General features: G+C 43.0%; 1 protein-coding gene across 8 annotated transcripts in view; it reads left to right on the top strand.

The window, feature by feature from the left end:
* FAT3 (FAT atypical cadherin 3) overlaps positions 1-20,413 on the top strand; it is a 576,249-nt gene that overhangs the window by 450,617 nt on the left and 105,219 nt on the right. For all 8 annotated transcript variants that reach the window (XM_038409118.2, XM_043504135.1, XM_038409148.2 and 5 more), the window contains one exon: positions 6,652-10,725. In XM_038409118.2, coding sequence (XP_038265046.1) covers positions 6,652-10,725 — 4,074 coding nt within the window. The remainder of the gene's footprint in view (positions 1-6,651; positions 10,726-20,413) is intronic.

The following is a 20,413-nucleotide window of genomic DNA, read 5'->3' on the forward strand; positions in this document are numbered from 1 at the left end:
GGAAGGAATTTTCTCTCAGGTCAGATGGGCAGTGACCTTGGGGGATTTTTTGCCTTCCTCTGCAGCATGTAGGTACAAGCCACTTGCCAGGATTATCTGGGTATCTCACTTAATCATTTCCCTGGCATTGCAGGGGTCTTGGGCATCTCATTCCTTCCCATTCTCTGTTTGAGGCACATAATAGTCTGGTCTCCCATGGACTTTGGTTTAATTTTGGTTGTTGGGTTTAGTGTGCAGGTGTTGGCTGGTGTTGATGTTCCTGTCATATACAGAAAGTCATGCAGGATGATCTGGTGGTCCCTTCTGGCCTTCAACTGTAGGAACTAACAATCTAAATAGACAAGACAGACAAAGGGTGGAAGTAGAAGCACTCAGAGGTGAAGTGACTAGCCCAAGGTAAGTGGCAAGCTGGGAACAGAAGTCAGTTTCCTGAGTCCCAATCCAGTATTCTATCCATTGGTTCATACTGCCACTCTACTGGTTCTGCCTCACACTGTACTTCCTGTGAACATCTTCCAGTATGGTCAGCCAGTGCCAAGAGTGTGAGCAGCTCCAGCAGAGTATCAGACAATTTACTGTCTGGGGGAGGAGCTGATCTCAAGCTCTATGGACAGACAGCTGTGGCTGTTTTTGTCAGATTTGATTTCATCTTCCCTGCCACGACAAGTGACTCTATGCACAATTAATTAGGCAGTGCTCCCATCAGCCATACAAATAAATGCGGCACAGCGTTATGTTCAGATGTAGTATGTTGGTGAAATACAGTTCTGCACAGTGTATCACCGTTCTACGGGTGGCCTTTTCTTTGAAAGAAATAGATGCCATTCGTTTTTTTTTATTGTGGCCATTGGGAAAGGGAATAGATTAATAACACTGGAAGAATTAAGTCCTGGTCATCACAGAATGAGCACAGCATTGGCAGCTGCATTTCAAGTTACCCACGCTGACACACCAATATGCCTCCACCCTTTCCTAAGGGATCAGCCCAGGGAGAGAGGGCACCCAGCTCTCTGTCTCTGTGCCTGTTGCATCCTTGGCCAGTCTGCTGTGGCTTCTAACATGGGAGCCAAAGAAATGATGTTTTAGAACAGTCTAAATTGTCAAAATGGACTAAGGATGGGTGAGGAAATGGAGGAGAAGAGACTTGCCCAGTGTAAGTAGCGGGGGTAGCAAAAGAACGCAGGAGCGTCCTTTCCACTAGTACTGGGGCAGAGGCCAGCAGATCACTTTGTTCAAGGTCACCAGACCTGAGTATCTACCTGAAGCAGATTCCAGCTGGCAACCTAGTGATAAAAGACTCCTTGTTCCATAACCTGAGCCATCTACTTCCCTCCATGCTCCTCCTACATGATTCCCTCATTGGGATATAGTTTTATATTCCCTATTATAATGTGTGTGTGTGTGTTGGGTGGGGGTGAGGGCGTGGGGTTGGTTTATTGCTTTTTTTTAAAGAGGTAGACAGCAAACCAGTGAAGAATTGCACACATCCTACTATTTTTATTAGCCCATCTGTCCCACAGCCCCCTGATTTGTCTTGTCCACCTTTTATGTCTTGACTGTGAGCTTTTTGGAGAAGATACTGATATTTACTGTATCTTTGTACAGCACCTAGCACAAGGGGACTCCAACCTGGTTGGTCTCTAGGTGCCACCACACTACACATCATAAATAATGTAGTGCTGTAAATATATGGCTACAATGCATTTGTAATATAGTACATAAAGGAGACAGAAAATAAGATGATGATGAAATGATGTTTAGGTTATTAGATGGCCATTTTTAGGCTGTATGTTTACCTCCTTTCTACATATATCACATCACAGAATCATAGAGCCATAGGGTTAGGGGGGACTGCAAGAGTCATCTAGTCTACGCCCCTGTCAAGATGCAGGATTTTTTGGGTCTAAACTACCCAAAACAGAGGCTATCCAGCTTCCTTTTGAAAACTTCCAGTGAAGGAGATTCCATGACTTCCCTAGGCCGTCTGTTCCATTGTCCTACTGTTCTTACAGTTAGGAAGTTTTTCCTGAGATTTAATCTAAATCTGCTATGCTGTAGTTTGAACCCTTTGCCTCTTGGTCTGCCCTCTGTGTCAAGAGAGAACAGTTCTTCGTTATCTTTTTTGTCGCAACCTCTTGTGGAGCCAGTACACCCCGTCACCCTTTGGGGCGTGGGGAAGGGCCATTAAAGCCCCGCAACTGAATCCCGATGACCACCCTGAGCCTCAGGGCCTAGTGGCCAGACTCAGTATGGCTGCCCTCTTAATCAAGGCTGTGTGACTGCACCAACAGTGTGGAAGTGGGCTGCCACCCAGGGGTTGCTGGCAGCCAGGGAAGAGGGACCCAGGCCATCCCTGCTCCACCAATTCCCAGCCCACCGCCCTGATAGCAATGAATGGATTCACCACTACATTAGTGAGGATCCATCTGAAACACGCTGCCTTTGTCCCGGTTCCACAACCAGACCAATCTCTAGTTCCCCTGGGTTACTTCCTACCCTGTTTTCCACTGTTGCTGTGCACAAGTCTCCTGGGCCTCTGGGGTCATCAGTTTGCAGAGCTCCCAATGACTTGGGCTTCTGTGGGCAGCCAGGTTTCGGCCTGGGTCTCGGCACGCTTGGCCTCCATGATCGGGGGCTCCAGCAGCTCCAAGGAGGGAGCCTACAATGAGCATACTTTCTCCTCAACCCTGACTGAGCAGGCCTTTTATACTGAGTCTCCAGTTGGAGCATGCCCAGCAGTGGCAAGGGGATGTGGCTTCCTCCACCCACCATGTGGGGTTAACTCCTCCTTCTCTAGTGTAGGGCAAGTACACCCCGTCACACAGCCTTTCACACATTTGAAGATCACTATCATGTTCCCCCTTAGTCTCCCTGTCAAGGTTCCTTCCCCACTCTGAACTCTAGAGTACAGATGTGGGGACCTGCTTGAAAAACCCCCTAAGCTTATTTTTACCAGTTTAGGATAAAACTTCCCCAAGGTACAAACTTTTTTATCTTTTGTCCCTGGACTTTATTGCTGCCACCACCAAGCGTCTTACAAATATAACCGGGAAAGAGCCCACTTGGAAATGTCTTTCCCTCCAAAATCCCTCCAAGCCCTACACCCCCTTTCCTGGGGAAGGCTTGATAAAAATCCTCACCAATTTGTGTAGGTGAACACAGACCCAAACCCTTGGATCTTAAGAACAATGAAAAAGCAATCAGGTTTTAAAAGAAGAATTTTAATTGAAGAAAAAGTAAAAGAATCACTTCTGTAAAATCAGGATGGTAAATACCTTAGAGGGTAATCAAATTCAAAACATAGAGAATCCCTCTAGGCTAAATTACAAAAAGACACAAAAACAGGAATATATATTCCATCCAGCACAACTCATTTTATCAGCCATTTAAACAAAACAGAATCTAACGCATATCTAACTAGATTGCTTACTGGCTTTTTACAGGAGTTCTGACCTGCATTCCTGCTCTGGTCCCAGCAAAAGCAACACAGACAGAGGGAACCCTTTGTCACACAACCCCCCCCCCAACTTTGAAAGTATCTTGTCTCCTCAGTGGTCATTTTGGTCCGGTGCCAACGAGGTTGTCTTAGCTTCTTAACCCTTTACAGGTGAAAGGATTTTTCCTCTGGCCAGGAGGGATTTAAAGGTGTTTGCACTTTCCTTTATATTTATGATGCTCCCTCTTTAAGGGGTGAAAGTAAAATTAAACTCTTACCAGTATGGGGGGCTGGGAAGGGGTGGGGGGGGTCAGCATCCCCCAGCCAGGCTATCCCCGCTACCTGGCCCATGCTGCTTGGGGCTCCAGTGGTGATCAAAAGGGCCCGGGGCTTCGGCCAGAGCCCTGGGCCCTTTTAACTTGCTGGGCCCAGGACAGCTACTCCTTTTGCCCTCTTCAGCAGCCCAGGAGAGGGGGCAAAAGGGGCAACAATATTAAGCTTTAAGCAGGGTCTTTTGCCATGGCAGGGCTTTAATGTCGCTGCCCCTTTTGCGTTCCCCCTCCCCTGGGCAGCGGCAGCAATGCTTTAAAGTCAGCGGTACGGGCTAGTACCGGCGGCCATTTTTTACCGGTACACCGTACCGCCTTACTTTCACCCTGTCCTCTTTTCCAAACTAAACATACACAGTTCCTTCAGCCTTTGGTCATAAGGCTTGCATTCCATCCTTTTGGTCATCTTCATCTCTCGCCTCTGGATCCTTTCCAGTTTCTGTACATCCTTTCTATAGAGCAGGGACCAAAACTGGACACTGTACTCTAGCTGAGGCCTAACCAGTGCCAAGTAGAGCAATACTATCACCTCCTGTGACTTGCATGCTATGCCTCTGTTAATACAACCCAAAATTGCATTTGCCCTTTTTGCAACAGCATCATATTGCTGACTCATGTTTAGGTTGTGAGCCACCACAGCTCCCAGATTCTGCTGCTGCCAAGACAGCTATGCCCCATTCTATATTTGTGCATTTGGTTATTTTTCTCTAAGTGTAACATCTTGCATTTGTCCTTGTTTAATTTCATCTTGTCTATAGCCCCGTTCTCCAATTTATCTAGATTCCTTTGAATTTTAGTTCTGTCCTCCAAAGTCTTTGCATATGGGTTTGTCTTCTATAACTGCCTGTTGTTTCTGTTTCATCATGAGCTCTGTCTGCTTTTCCAGACTTAAAGCCTCCATTTACTATAAAACTGAACTCCTATGGTTTCATTATCTACAGACGTTCCAATCCTAGATGTATCAAAATTGAGGCTTCAGTTGCTGTAGTTTCTATAACCTATAAAGTCTGTGCAGTGAGGATGCTGATTTTAGCAGCTAGGCTCAGATCATACACAGCTTCTTCATTCACAGGAAGTATTTTGAATGATGAAAGCAGTAGTCTCATAATTTAATCAGAAATTTCTAAAGGAGAAAAACAACCCCCCCGCCCCGCCTTACATGTATCAGTCTGTGACTGTAACTGATTCCTGTTAGCTAGCAGTAACAAAATAAAACTGCTCAGCCACATGCAATGTTTCTCAGTGCTACCAGTGTGCTAATCCTTGTGGGAATCTGCACTCCGGGCTTCTCAGTGAACAGCACAAAGTTTGGTTTAGCTAGAATAACCCTTGGCTTCTGTCGCTCTTACAGGTGTGTTTATAGCTGATATGTGGGAGCCACTATCATACAGATCTCTGCTGTTTGGACTAGCCTCTTTGCCTCAGAACCTGCAGCAAATACGGGTAGTCTTAGTAGTCAGTTACAGCTTTCAAAGAATCTGTATTTATTTACTTCTTGGATCGCCACATAGTTTGTTCTCCAGCTGGAATTTTCACACATGCTGCCCTCTGCGCAACAGTTGGAGCAGTTGCCACTAAAAGATCACTGTTTACTAATGGTTACCACTCAGTGGTGTATGAGAAATGTTCTTACAGCGGTCATGGGCCCTTGACTAGCAAAAAGATCCCAGGAATAATCTCCATAATAAGGTACCATGATATCAGGAATGGTTTTACAATAAAGATTCAGAATCGGTCAGGTCAATATAGGCTGTTTGGCTTTGGAATCAAAATGAGAAAAAGGAGCTAAAAGCTTGTGTGTATGCTTACAAACACACACACACACACACAACCACATTTTAAGCAATTACTTAAGATGTCACACACAAAAATGTTGCCTGATAGAGGTGACATGTAGTAACAGTTAAAAACTTGGACAGACCCTGAAGTTTTGCGTCTGTCTCCTGAAGAACAGTCAGAGAGTATATCACACGTTAGTTTAAAAAGCAAACAAACCTGTGATCCAAACACATTATTTTCTCCTTTATGCAGTCGGTGGCCTCTCTGTCTGTACATTCTAACACTGATCTCAAAACATTTTCTACAAAATCTTATTAATCTAGATTTCTCTTTCTTCAGAAATCAAATAATAAACCTCTCTGACACAAGATACTGTTATCTATTTTCTATGGTATTGTTCCTTGTAATTTTTCTAAATTCTATTCTAACACTTTGTAGTCAGCCTTGAGCTACAGTAATCTTCTCTATATGTGCTTAATAGCCTCTTTATTTCCGGGCATGAATTGTTATCCCTTTATCAGACAATTGGCTTGTTAGCCTATAATCCCCTTTTTGTGTCTCAGGTATGCAACTATTTGATAGTCTAATTACATAATGTGGGAGGTGCATTTGCCTACATTTTACTTTTGCATAATATACACTGCTCAAATTTTCAAAACTTAGGCTCTTAAATTCATGTGTAGGCACCTAAATAGTAGTAGTGTGGTTTTCAGAGGTATTGAGCCTGTAGTAACCATTAAAATAATTTTAAAATCTTTAAAGATAGAGAAACAGGCTTTGTTTTAATCAATATGAAACAAATGTATAAACCAAGATTTTCAAAAAGGGGCTTTTAGGACCATATTTACACACATGAATACATGGTCTGATTTTCAGAAGTCAGTGGAAATTGCTGGATGCTCAGTACTTACAAAAATCAGGCCACTTATTTGATTTTCAGGCCACAGATTTAGGTACCTGCTTTTTTTATTCTGTGCAATTACTGGTATTACTGATGACCATTCGTGGGTTAATGTGATGGTATCATAGTCAGATTAGTTTTATAACATAATTTTCAGAATTTTCAAGATTTCACTTCTAATATAGCTTTCAACATTTATGTTTTAGGAAACACTGGGAACACGTTCAAGATTGAACCAGTTTTAGGCATCATCACAGTATTGAAAGAGCCGGACTTGACAACAATGGGACAGTTTGTTTTGTCAGTCAAAGTAACTGATCAAGGTTCGCCACCACTGTCTGCAACAGCAATTGTACGCATTTCTGTGACCATGTCAGATAATTCCCATCCAAAGTTCACACACAAGGAATATCAAGCAGAAGTTAATGAAAATGTTGATATTGGAACTTCAGTCATTTTGATCTCTGCAATCAGTCAGTCTACATTAGTTTATGAGGTCAAGGATGGGAATGTGGATGGAGCCTTTACTATAAACCCATATTCTGGAGTCATCACCAGTCAAAAGCCACTTGATTATGAACGCACTTCCTCTTACCAGCTCATTGTTCAAGCAACTAACATGGCAGGCATGGCATCAAATGCCACCGCCAACATTCAGATTGTTGATGAAAATGATAACCTGCCAGTTTTTCTCCTCTCCCAATACTTAGGCAACATAAGTGAAGCTGCTCCTGTAAACAGTATAGTCCGGAGTTCAGCCAACAACCCACTGGTGATACGAGCCACAGATGCCGACAGTAATCAGAATGCTTTGCTGGTCTATCAGATTGTTGAATCCACTGCTAAGAAGTACTTCACTGTAGATTCCAGCACTGGCGCGATCAGAACAATCGCAAATTTAGACCATGAAACCATAGCCCACTTCCATTTCCATGTGCATGTTAGGGATAGCGGAAATCCACAGCTCACAGCGGAGAGTCCGGTCGAAGTTACTATTGAAGTAACTGACATCAATGACAATCCTCCAGTCTTCAGTCAGGCTGTGTTTGAGACAGTCTTGCTTCTTCCCTCTTACGTTGGTGTAGAGGTTCTTAAAGTTAAGGCTACAGACCCAGATTCAGAGGTTCCACCTGAACTAACATACAGTCTGATTGAAGGCAATGTGGACCATTTTTTGATTGATTCAAGTACTGGGGTACTCACCATAAAAAATAATACTCTTTCCAAAGATCATTATATGCTCATAGTAAGAGTGTCTGATGGGAAATTTTACAGCACTGCTATGGTGACCATAATGGTAAAAGAAGCCATGGATAGTGGGCTCCATTTTATGCAAAGTTTTTATTCCACTTCTATTTCGGAGAACAGCACTAATATCACAAAGATAGCTGTGGTGAATGCTGTTGGAAACCGTCTCAATGAGCCCTTGAAGTATGGTATATTAAACCCAGGGAACAAGTTCAAGATCAAATCCACCTCGGGAGTCATTGAAACAACGGGCATCCCCTTTGACAGAGAAAAACAAGAGCTATATGAGTTGGTCGTTGAGGCAAGTCGTGAACTAGATCATCTCCGTGTGGCCAGGGTGGTTGTCAGAGTTAACATTGAGGACATCAATGACAATGCTCCGGTGTTTGTAGGGTTGCCTTACTATGCTGCTGTACAAGTTGATGCTGAGCCTGGTACCCTAATATATCGAGTGACAGCCATTGATAAAGATAAGGGTGCAAATGGTGAAGTCTCCTATCTGCTGAAAGAAGACTATGGGCATTTTGAAATTGACAGACAAACTGGTAGTGTCACTTTAAGAGAAGCCTTCAACTCTGACTTATCTAATATAGAGTATTTAGTTATCATCCTTGCAAAAGATGGTGGTAATCCATCATTGTCTGCTTCAGTAGAACTGCCTATTACTATAGTTAATAAAGCAATGCCTGTATTTGACAAGCCCTTCTATACAGCTTCTGTAAATGAAGACATAGAAATGCACACCCCAGTTCTTAGCATAAATGCAACCAGCCCAGAGGGCCAGGGTATCATTTATATCATCGTTGATGGAGATCCCTACAACCAGTTTAACATTGACTTTGATACCGGCGTTCTGAGTGTCATCAGCCCATTGGATTATGAAGTAAATTCCGTTTTTAAGCTGATAGTACGAGCCAGTGATGCCCTCACTGGTGCTCGGGCTGAGGTCACTGTGGACTTAATCATTAATGATGTAAATGATAATCCTCCCGTTTTCGATCACTCGGCCTATAATGCCACCTTATCCGAAGCATCTTTGATTGGGACTCCTGTGTTGCAGGTTGTTGCTACAGATGCAGACTCTGAAAATAACAAAAATATACAGTATCAGATTGTCCAGGACTCCTTTAACAGCACTGATTATTTTCACATAGATAGCACAAGTGGCCTAATCCTGACAGCCCGTATGTTGGATCATGAACTATTACAGCAGTGCAGCTTAAAAGTCAGAGCAGCTGATAATGGATTCCCACCACTGAGCAGTGAAGTTCTTGTTAGTATTTATGTGACAGATATGAATGACAACCCTCCAGTTTTTAACCAGTTAATATATGAATCTTACGTGAGTGAACTGGCCCCTCGGGGTCATTTTGTGACTTGTGTCCAAGCTTCTGATGCTGACAGCTCTGATTTTGACAGACTGGAGTACGGTATCTTGTCTGGAAATGATCGGACCAGCTTTCTAATGGACAGCAAGAGTGGCATTATAACTCTGTCTAACCATCGGAAACAGAGGATGGAGCCAATGTATAGCTTAAATGTCTCTGTCTCGGATGGATTGTTCACCAGCACAGCTCAGGTGCATATCCGCATCCTTGGTGCTAACCTCTATAGCCCCATGTTTTCACAGAGTATTTATGTGGCAGAGGTTAGAGAAAATGCTGCCCCTGGAACTAAGGTAATTCATGTAAAAGCGACAGATGGAGATTCTGGTATATATGGCCAAATAAACTACTCTATAATAAATGATTTTGCCAGGGACCGATTCTTAATTGATAACAATGGACAGATCCTAACAACTGAGAAAATGGACCGAGAGAACCCTTTGGAAGGGGATATCAATATATTTTTGAGGGCCCTGGATGGAGGTGGGAGAATGACTTTCTGCACCGTGAGAGTGATTGTAGTGGATGAGAATGACAATACTCCCCAGTTTTTGACAATAGAATACAGAGCAAGTGTCAAAGCAGATGTTGGAAAAGGTCATTTGGTCACCCAAGTGCAGGCATTAGATCCAGATGATGGAACCAATTCAAGGATCACTTATTCATTGTATAGTGAAGCCTCCGTTTCAGTGGCAGATCTGCTTGAAATTGATCCTGACAATGGATGGATGGTCACCAAAGGTAACTTTAACCAGCTGAAAAACACAGTTCTGTCGTTCTTCGTCAAAGCAGTTGATGGTGGCATTCCCATGAAGCATTCCCTTATTCCTGTCTATATCCATGTTTTACCTCCAGAAGCTGTTTTACCTTCCTTTTCCCAACCCCAATATTCTTTTACAGTACCAGAAGACACTCTCATAGGAAGCACCCTTGACATTTTGCATGTTTTGCCAAGCCAGGGTGCTGTGTATAGCATTGTTAATGGTGAATTAGCTGAAAATAACAAGGAAGGGATTTTCATCATAGACCAAGACACTGGAATCATAAAGCTAGATAAGAGACTTGACCATGAGACAAATCCTGCTTTTCACTTTAAAGTTGCAGCCACCATACAGCTAGACAAAGTGGACATTGTATTAACTGTGGATGTGGAGGTTAAAGTGTTGGATGTAAATGACAACAAGCCTGTGTTTGAAGCTGCCAACTATGAAACTGTAATAATGGAAGGGATGCCAATAGGGATTAATCTTATCCAGGTTAAAGCAACTGATGCAGACTGGGGTGCAAATGGGCAAGTCACATATACTCTTTCAGCGGAATCTGAGCTGGACAAGATCATGGAAGCCTTCACAATCGATAGCAACAGTGGGTGGATCAGCACATTGAAGGACCTAGATCATGAAAAGAATCCCACTTTTACTTTTGCAGTGGTGGCTTCAGATCTGGGAGAAGCTTTCTCCTTTTCATCCACCACCTTGGTCTCCGTCACTGTGACAGACATAAACGACAACACACCAGTCTTTGAACACGAGGTGTACAAAGGATCTGTAAAAGAGAGTGACCCTCCCGGTGAAGTTGTGGCAGTTCTCAGCACATGGGACGAAGACACATCTGAAGTCAACCGGCAGGTTAGCTACCATATCACAGGTAAGAAACGTTCAAACCCCTTTTCTTCCTGAAACCTGCCGTTATTGAAGGACTGAGATTTAGTACAGATTGACATGAAAGATTTAGCAGGATGTCAGGTACATCTTCAGCTTGGAAGCAAGTCAGTTCTGTTTCTCTTGGATTTATTGTTCTCTTGGATTCATTGTTCTTAATTTGACCAGAATTTTGTAGCAATTAATGAAGCTTAGAGATAGAGAGAAAGAGATTTGTGTGTGTGTCACTCTTCTCCCCCCCCCCGCCGCCTGCCCTCTTCCCCCCCAATTTCACAGACCAGCACTTCATGCTGTGCTGCAGTGTAAGGAGGTGTAACCCATCATGATTGATGTATCAGCATGGGAAAGATCAGAACTTAATGTATCAACCAGGGAAAACGAACAGCATTTATTCTCAGGAGGAAAACCCTGACATTTCTAAGCACTTTTATTTTAAATTAAACCTTTCCCCTTCCAGATAGGGGAATTTTCATTTTAAACTTTAATTTAAAAATTCAATTTAAAAAATCATTATCTGTGGAAAAATTGATGTGCAATATAAATTAGGGAAGGAAGAATACCACACTTTCCCCACTTACGAGAAGCATCGTATCACAAACCAGAGAAGCAATAACCCACCTCACTGCTGTTCTGGTTAGCAGCTGTGCAGTAGGTATATGGTGTAAACGTTATTTCACTAATATTTTTTTCCAAGCATGGTAGTATTGTTTGTTCCTATCATGCTATATTTATTGTCATTCTTTTTTCCAGAGGAAAATTAGATGTGTGTATGTGTTGGAGAAGGGAGGTGGAGAGGGGAATGGGGTGTGATTATTTTGTCTATGCCTATGTTTGTTGTCTGCATTCTCCAGTACATTTTTGGGAGTAAAGTTTTGGTTCCTCCTGCCTCTCATCCTGCCAGAGCTGCTGATATATTGTAATGACCTGGTTATTGTGGGTATGCACCACTGTCTGTACTGGATAGAATTAGAACTGCTCTCAGTTTTGTCATAGACTCAATTCTGCTAACAAGTAATGGGCAAAAATAAGTCTCATTTAGCTCAAGTGGTGCAGGGGTTTGTGTATTTGGAGCTGGAGGATCTGAATTCTGTCCCTGCTTTTGCTATCAAATGCAGAATGACTGTGGCACATGGTATGGTAACAATCATGAAGTCCTAGGTACCATGGATTTGTCATCATATACGTTCAAAATACCACAGGTTTCAAGTGATTTAATAATTCATTTTGACCATTTGAAAAGAGTCTTTACTCAGTTTGAAAGTAAATTCTTCCACTCCTATAAAGGCTAAACTGGTATATTAATAGTGTATCATTTAATAGTGTATAAGGACAGGAAGTGAAGGATAGTTTTGTGAGTAAAGAACAAAACTGGAAGGCAGGAGTTCTATTCCTGACTGTGCCATCCACTTCCTGCTTCATTGTCCCTGTTTGTAAAACTGGAATAGTAATGCCGGTGTCCTATTGGCTTTTTGACAGTCTTAAATCTCCTGTTCTAATGCACAATATAGATATATTATGTATAAATCCACTTTCTTTCATTTGAGAAAAATACCAGTTTAACAGCAGTCTCCTCCCATAAGACCTAAAAGTTTCAAAACTATCCCTTCCTGATTTTAAGTTGTCACAGAAAATTCTAAAAATGCTACTACCGAAAAAAGCAAAAGGTTTAAAAGGCACATGTGATATACTATTGCAGTTGCTAGAACATAATACCAAAGGGGCTTTGCTATCTTCATTTTTTTTAAGACATCCTCTTAGATATGGGAAATTGTAGAATGAAAATCATCCAGAAAAATTTAATTCTATTGGCTAAAAAACAAATGTTAAAATACAGTTGCATTTTCACTAATGAAATTTAATTCATACTTTGAGTTCAAAATGAGTTTTGCTAGTGGACTTAAACATTTCATGAGATCAAATTAGCTGGGGATTTTTTTCAGTGACTGTGTCATTTTGAAGGTATTTTGAGACCCAGAATATTGTTCTGTAAATACAGTCACACCTGAGCCATTCACTGGAGCAAATATGGATCACTGAATTAAAGGGAAAAGAAAGTAAATGATGAGAATGGCATTTGGTGCACTCAGAATAGCCTTTCATACCTGTCCCTGACGACATGTAACACACAGAAGGTGTGGAAAAATCGCCTTTTAGATGAGGCATAAAATCAAAGCTCTAACCACTTATGATGACTAAAGATCCCATAATACTTTCCCCAAGAATACAATAATTAATCTCAGTGTTCTGGCCAACTTCTAATATGGATAACAACACTGTCCTTGACTAACATGTCCCTCCCACTTTTAGTTTAACATAGATACAGTTCTTCAGTGCAAACCTGTTTTTCAGGCTTCCTGTGTGCTGGTAAACAGCTGCCATTTTCTAGCCCAGAGCCATTTGCATTTCATGGATGGAAGACGTGATGACTATTTGTCCATTTATTGACAGTCCTTGTAAAACAATTTGGGATCCGTACCAATGAAAGGCATGATACAAAAGCTGGCTGTTAAATATCAGCAAATCCCTGGCAGTGATAGCTGGAGATGGAAGGGTCACTGTTGCTTTTCTTGTGAGAGCACAGTTTTGGCCAGTTGCATGCAATAAACCATGGGCCCTTTCATGTGGGTTACCAAAGACTTGTCAGTATGGTTTTAGACAAATAGAGAAGGTTTTCTTGGTGTTTGCAGTATTACCTACAGGACCCTGTAATTACTGTAGGGGGCAATGCCCTTGCTAGTGCAAATATTGCGGGTTTTGTAAAAGTATTTAGATATCTGAGGGCTTGTCTGCTCGGGGAAACTCAGGAAAGTTAAGGCAAATCAACTAAAAGGTGTGAAATCACCTTCAAGGCGAGAGGGGGAGGCCTGATTCAAGGCAGATTAAGTTACTGTAAATTAAGGTCACTTCACTTCTTAATGAGGGCATCCACACACAATGTGCATTGACTTCAATGTGCTTATATACAAATGCACAAAGCCTTGGAAACAAGCAGGGAGAACTGGAGGTCCTGGTGATGTCAAGGAATTATGACGTGATTGGAATAACAGAGACTTGGTGGGATAACTCACATGACTGGAGTACAGTCATGGATGGTTATAAACTGTTCAGGAAGGACAGGCAGGGCAGAAAAGGTGGGGGAGTAGCACTGTATGTAAGGGAGCAGTATGACTGCTCAGAGCTCCGGTACGAAACTGTGGAAAAACCTGAGTGTCTCTGGATTAAGTTTAGAAGTGTGTGCAACAAGAGTGATGTCATGGTGGGAGTCTGCTATAGACCACCGGACCAGGGGGATGAGGTGGATGAGGCTTTCTTCCGGCAACTCACGGAAGCTACTAGATCGCATGCCCTGATTCTCATGGGTGACTTTAATTTTCCTGATATCTGCTGGGAGAGCAATACAGCGGTGCATAGACAATCCAGGAAGTTTTTGGAAAGCGTAGGGGACAATTTCCTGGTGCAAGTGCTAGGGGAGCCAACTAGGGGGAGCGCTTTTCTTGACCTGCTGCTCACAAACCGGGTAGAATTAGTGGGGGAAGCAAAAGTGGATGGGAATCTGGGAGGCAGTGACCATGAGTTGGTTGAGTTCAGGATCCTGACGCAGGGAAGAAAGGTAAGCAGCAGGATACGGACCCTGGACTTCAGGAAAGCAGACTTCGACTCCCTCAGGGAACAGATGGCCAGGATCCCCTGGGGGACTAACATGAAAGGGAAGGGAGTCCAGGAGAGCTGGCTGTATTTCAAGGAATCCCTGTTGAGGTTACAGGGACAAACCATCCCGATGAGTCGAAAGAATAGTAAATATGGCAGGCGACCAGCTTGGCTTAATGGTGAAATCCTAGCGGATCTTAAACATAAAAAAGAAGCTTACAAGAAGTGGAAGGTTGGACATATGACCAGGGAAGAGTATAAAAATATTGCTCGGGCATGTAGGAAAGATATCAGGAGGGCCAAATCGCACCTGGAGCTGCAGCTAGCAAGAGATGTCAAGAGTAACAAGAAGGGTTTCTTCAGGTATGTTGGCAACAAGAAGAAAGCCAAGGAAAGTGTGGGCCCCTTACTGAATGAGGGAGGCAAGCTAGTGACAGAGGATGTGGAAAAAGCTAATGTACTCAATGCTTTTTTTGCCTCTGTTTTCACTAACAAGGTCAGCTCCCAGACTGCTGTGCTGGGCAACACAAAATGGGGAAGAGATGGCCAGCCCTCTGTAGAGATAGAGGTGGTTAGGGACTATTTAGAAAAGCTGGACGTGCACAAGTCCATGGGGCCGGACGAATTGCATCCGAGAGTGCTGAAGGAATTGGCGGCTGTGATTGCAGAGCCCTTGGCCATTATCTTTGAAAACTCGTGGTGAACGGGGGAAGTCCCGGATGACTGGAAAAAGGCTAATGTAGTGCCCATCTTTAAAAAAGGGAAGAAGGAGGATCCTGGGAACTACAGGCCGGTCAGCCTCACCTCAGTCCCTGGAAAAATCATGGAGCAGGTCCTCAAAGAATCAATCCTGAAGCACTTAGAGGAGAGGAAAGTGATCAGGAACAGTCAGCATGGATTCACCAAGGGAAGGTCATGCCTGACTAATCTAATCGCCTTTTATGATGAGATTACTGGTTCTGTGGATGAAGGGAAAGCAGTGGATGTATTGTTTCTTGACTTTAGCAAAGCTTTTGACACGGTCTCCCACAGCATTCTTGTCAGCAAGTTAAGGAAGTATGGGCTGGATGAATGCACTATAAGGTGGGTAGAAAGCTGGCTAGATTGTCGGGCTCAACGGGTAGTGATCAATGGCTCCATGTCTAGTTGGCAGCCGGTGTCAAGTGGAGTGCCCCAGGGGTCGGTCCTGGGGCCCGTTTTGTTCAATATCTTCATAAATGATCTGGAGGATGGTGTGGATTGCACTCTCAGCAAATTTGCGGATGATACTAAACTGGGAGGAGTGGTAGATACGCTGGAGGGGAGGGATAGGATACAGAAGGACCTAGACAAATTGGAGGATTGGGCCAAAAGAAATCTAATGAGGTTCAATAAGGATAAATGCAGGGTCCTGCACTTAGGATGGAAGAATCCAATGCACCGCTACAGACTAGGGACCGAATGGCTCGGCAGCAGTTCTGCGGAAAAGGACCTAGGGGTGACAGTGGACGAGAAGCTGGATATGAGTCAGCAGTGTGCCCTTGTTGCCAAGAAGGCCAATGGCATTTTGGGTTGTATAAGTAGGGGCATAGCGAGCAGATCGAGGGACGTGATCGTTCCCCTCTATTCGACACTGGTGAGGCCTCATCTGGAGTACTGTGTCCAGTTTTGGGCCCCACACTACAGGAAGGATGTGGATAAATTGGAAAGAGTACAACGAAGGGCAACGAAAATGATTAGGGGTCTAGAGCACATGACTTATGAGGAGAGGCTGAGGGAGCTGGGATTGTTTAGTCTGCAGAAGAGAAGAATGAGGGGGGATTTGATAGCTGCTTTCAACTACCTGAAAGGGGGTTTCAAAGAGGATGGCTCTAGACTGTTCTCAATGGTAGCAGATGACAGAACGAGGAGTAATGGTCTCAAGTTGCAATGGGGGAGGTTTAGATTGGATATTAGGAAAAACTTTTTTACTAAGAGGGTGGTGAAACACTGGAATGCGTTACCTAGGGAGGTGGTAGAATCTCCTTCCTTAGAGGTTTTTAAGGTCAGGCTTGACAAAGCCCTAGCTGGGATGATTTAACTGGGACTTGGTCCTGCTTTGAGCAGGGGGTTGGACTAGATGACCTTCTGGGGTCCCTTCCAACCCTGATATTCTATGATTCTATGATTCTATGATTCACACTTCTAGTTGATTTACATTCACTTTCCTGAGTGTCCCTATGTAGACATGGCTTAAGGTAACTGGACATAACCACTGTTTGAGGCTGTTAAGATTGCATCCCTGTCCTTGAAGCTGCTGAGCACCCACAGTTCCTATTGAAGTAAGTGTGAACGGAGGGTGCTCAGCAGCTGAGAGGATCAGGCCCTTAGTGAGGAGGCATGAGCTATAGCAGCTTCAAAGTGTGCCAGTGGAACTCAGTCTGAGATCCTCAGTGTGGCTGACCTACCTGGTGAGGCGGTATGTCTAGCCCAGTGTCTGACTGACATCTGACCCTGGGCACGGGTGAGCTGGTTGATGCCCATCTCAGATAAGACTGAGGTGTAATGCTGGTAGATCGGGGGAAAGCAACCAGAAAATGTGGCTGAGATTATAACTTTGATCCTGCAAGTCATTGGAGCCCTTTCCCATGTTTCTGATTAAGAGAGAAGGATCCCTTATTCATCTCTTTCTCAGTATTTTTTTTGGAAGGGAGAGTTTGTGTTGTTTGTGGTGAGTATTATTTTCTTTTTGTCTGTGTTTGTTTTGCATGGGAAGCTCAATTGATATTTATTGAGTAATTTTGGGGTGTGTGGCACATTTTTATTCTTGCTTTGTGTGCATTTCAAGCACCTCTGGGCAGATCCTCAGCTGGAGTAAATGGCCATAGCTCTGCTGAAGTCAATGGAGACAGTAAACCAGAGCTGCAGATCTGTCCTTTAGGGTATGTAAAACACCTGCAGCTGCCCGTGTCAATTGACTTGAGCTCACGGGGCTTGGACTGCAGGGCTATAAAAGTATAGTGTAGATCAGTGGTTCTCTGCGAGGGGTACGCATACTCCTGGGGGTACACAGAGGTCTTCCAGGGGCTATTCAACTAGTCTAGATGAGTGTTTCTCAACCTGGGGGTTGCAATCCTCGGGGGGGGTCACAGAATGGGTTTAGGGGGGTCACAAGTGCAGGGTTGGGGGGCAAGCAGGGCAATTGCCCGAAGCCCCACACCACAGTGGGTCCTGTGAAGCTAAGTTACAGGCTCCAGCTCCAGGCAGTGGGGCTCAGGCTTCAGCCTCAACGCCTGAGGCTCTGGCTTCAGGCAAGACTCACAAGTGGAAAAACAGGCTCAAGTATCACACTGAAATGTAAGTACAATATTTATATTCCAATTGATTTATTTAATAATTGTATGGTAAAAATGAGAAAGGAAGTAATTTGTCACTAATAGTGTGTTGAGACACTTTTGTATTTTTATATTTGATTTTGTAAGCAAGTAGTTTTTAAGTGAAGTGAAACTTGGGGTACTCAAGACAAATCAGATTCCTGAAAGGGGTACTGTAGTCTGGAAAGGTTGAGAACCACTGGTGTAGATGTTTGGGCTTGGGCTGGAGTCCAGGCTCTAGGATTCTCCCACGTTGTGGAGTCCCAGAGCCGGGGCTCCAGCCCAAGCTTAAACATCTATTCTGAAATTCTGTAGTCCCACCACCTAAGCCAGCTGACATGGGCCAGCCGTGGGTGTTTTCTTGCAGTGTAGACATACCCTTAGAGTCATTCAGGTAGCCACTTCTGAGAGCCCTGAGAGCTCAGGTATTTGCAGAAGAAGGTATATTGACAGATATAAGAATATTGTCCTCAAAAGCTAAGGTGTAGTGATGGTAGAATTTGGTGGGTTGTCTTTATCGTTTGAGCAGCTCAATAAGCATGTGCACTGTATTAAATTTTGTGTAAATGCTATTGGTTTTAATATGCATAAATCACCTACAGTTCTAGATAGGCACTAGACATTTCTAAATAAATAAATATGAAATCCAAAGAAAGAAATGAAATAAATTAACCACTCTCGTATGCACTACAAATATGGAATAGTTTTCGCAGTGAAAACTCATGTGGTCAGCATCTAGTTTTCAGCTACTCTTTTAGTTGTTATAACTTACGTATGTGCGCTTTAGTAATGATGTGTATCAAGATTTGTTTATTTGGGATCAACATGTTTCTGGATTTCATTGTATCTAGCTGTTTTTTCCTTCATTAAACTTGAGCCCAAGTTGGTTTTGTAACATGTGCTGACTAGGGCATGGGGGAACAGGCCATTAGTCAAACTTCAAGTAACAAAAGATGAAAGATAATGCGGATTCTCTTAGGCCATGTCTACACTACCTGCCAGATCGGGGGGTAGCGATCGATCTATCGGGGATCGATTTATCGCGTCTAGTGTAGACGCGATAAATCGATCCCCGATCGCTCTGCCGTCGACTATGGAACTCCACCATGGCGAGAGGCAGAAGCGGAGTCAATGGGGGAGCAGCCGCCATCAATCCCATGCCGCGAGGATGTGAAGTAAGTGATTCTAAGTCGATCTAAGATACATCGACTTCAGCTACGCTATTCTCGTAGCTGAAGTTGCATATCTTAGATCGATACCCCCCCCCCTTATGGAGACCAGGCCTTAGCCTCAAAGTCATTCTAAAAAGTTGCCTTTGTTTTTAGTTAACACTTCAGTGTTGTGACATTCAAAGCAGAACATAAGAAAACTGCCAACAGATTTTAAAGAATCCATTAATACTTGTAGTCAGGAGGCTTCCGTTTAAAAATTCTACATTATTCAGAGTGAAAAACTAATTAATTAGAATGCCCTTAGGACACAGAATCTGCTTAAATATGTTAGTGGAAAAGTTAATTAATCATTGCAGAATGAGATCTGCAGCAGGACATACATATGAGTGCTAGAAAATGGTTCCATGAACCACAGCTTATTTTTATCCTTTCCTTTTAAGAATATTTCCCTGACAGTATTTTACTGTTTACAGCTCATTATTTCTGTGACATTTTATCATATGCCTTCAGTCTTTCATCAGCAAAATGTAGCACCAGTGCTGAGCAATGGAGAAAGGAAGGATACTGATAACCAAAAAGGAAGAGACATTTGAATCAATCCTTTGATTCACATGTTTTCTGATTATCACTAAGGTTTCTTGGTCAGTCAGATGAATCTTCTAATAGAATAAGGGAAAGAAATGTCAGGTTTCAGAGTAGCAGCCGTGTTAGTCTGTATTCACAAACAGAAAAGGAGTACTTGTGGCACCTTAGAGACTAACAAATTTATTTGAGCATAAGCTTTCGTGAGCTACAGCTCACTTCATCGGATGAAGTGAGCTGTAGCTCACGCAAGCTTATGCTCAAATAAATTTGTTAGTCTCTAAGGTGCCACAAGTACTCCTTTTCTGTTTGGAAAGAAATGTGGGATCTTAAAGACCCAAACATTTTTTACATGCTCCCATAATTCCCAGCGTATGATATAAAAGTTATTTCATGAACAACACAGCGGTAATGACTATAGAGTTGTTCAAGGCTGGTGTTACCGTTAGCAGGACTAACCACCCAACTGATTAAAGATTTTACCTCTCCTCTTTACTTTGCAATGGGATATACATGAGGTGGGTATACTACTTCATGTTAACTGAAGCTTGTTAATCATTTGCTTTAATCAAAGCATGTACATGCAACTCTCATGTACAGTGCAGAAAAGTATTGAATGCCATCATGAAGTTAAGCACAAATATTTAAGGCTGTTTTGTTATATTATACAGAATTCTTGCTATGGCTGGTTCACAACCAGCTGTGGAGAAAAATTATGCTTCTTTACCCTGATGCTGAACTTAAATGGAGATATTTTAATGTTGATCAGCATGTGCCTACCTTTCTTGACAGCCTGATTAGGATATGCTTCATAGTTCAGTCAAGTCAGTGGACAGTGACTTGACTGGTCTTTGGATCCAGCCCATGTTGCATAATGAAATACAATGGATCCTCTTTTGGGGAAATCCATTTTTGTGACAACACAGCTTCAGCAAGGGCC

The sequence above is a fragment of the Dermochelys coriacea genome, chromosome 1, assembly GCF_009764565.3.
Source record: "Dermochelys coriacea isolate rDerCor1 chromosome 1, rDerCor1.pri.v4, whole genome shotgun sequence".
Classification (NCBI taxonomy): domain Eukaryota; kingdom Metazoa; phylum Chordata; order Testudines; family Dermochelyidae; genus Dermochelys; species Dermochelys coriacea.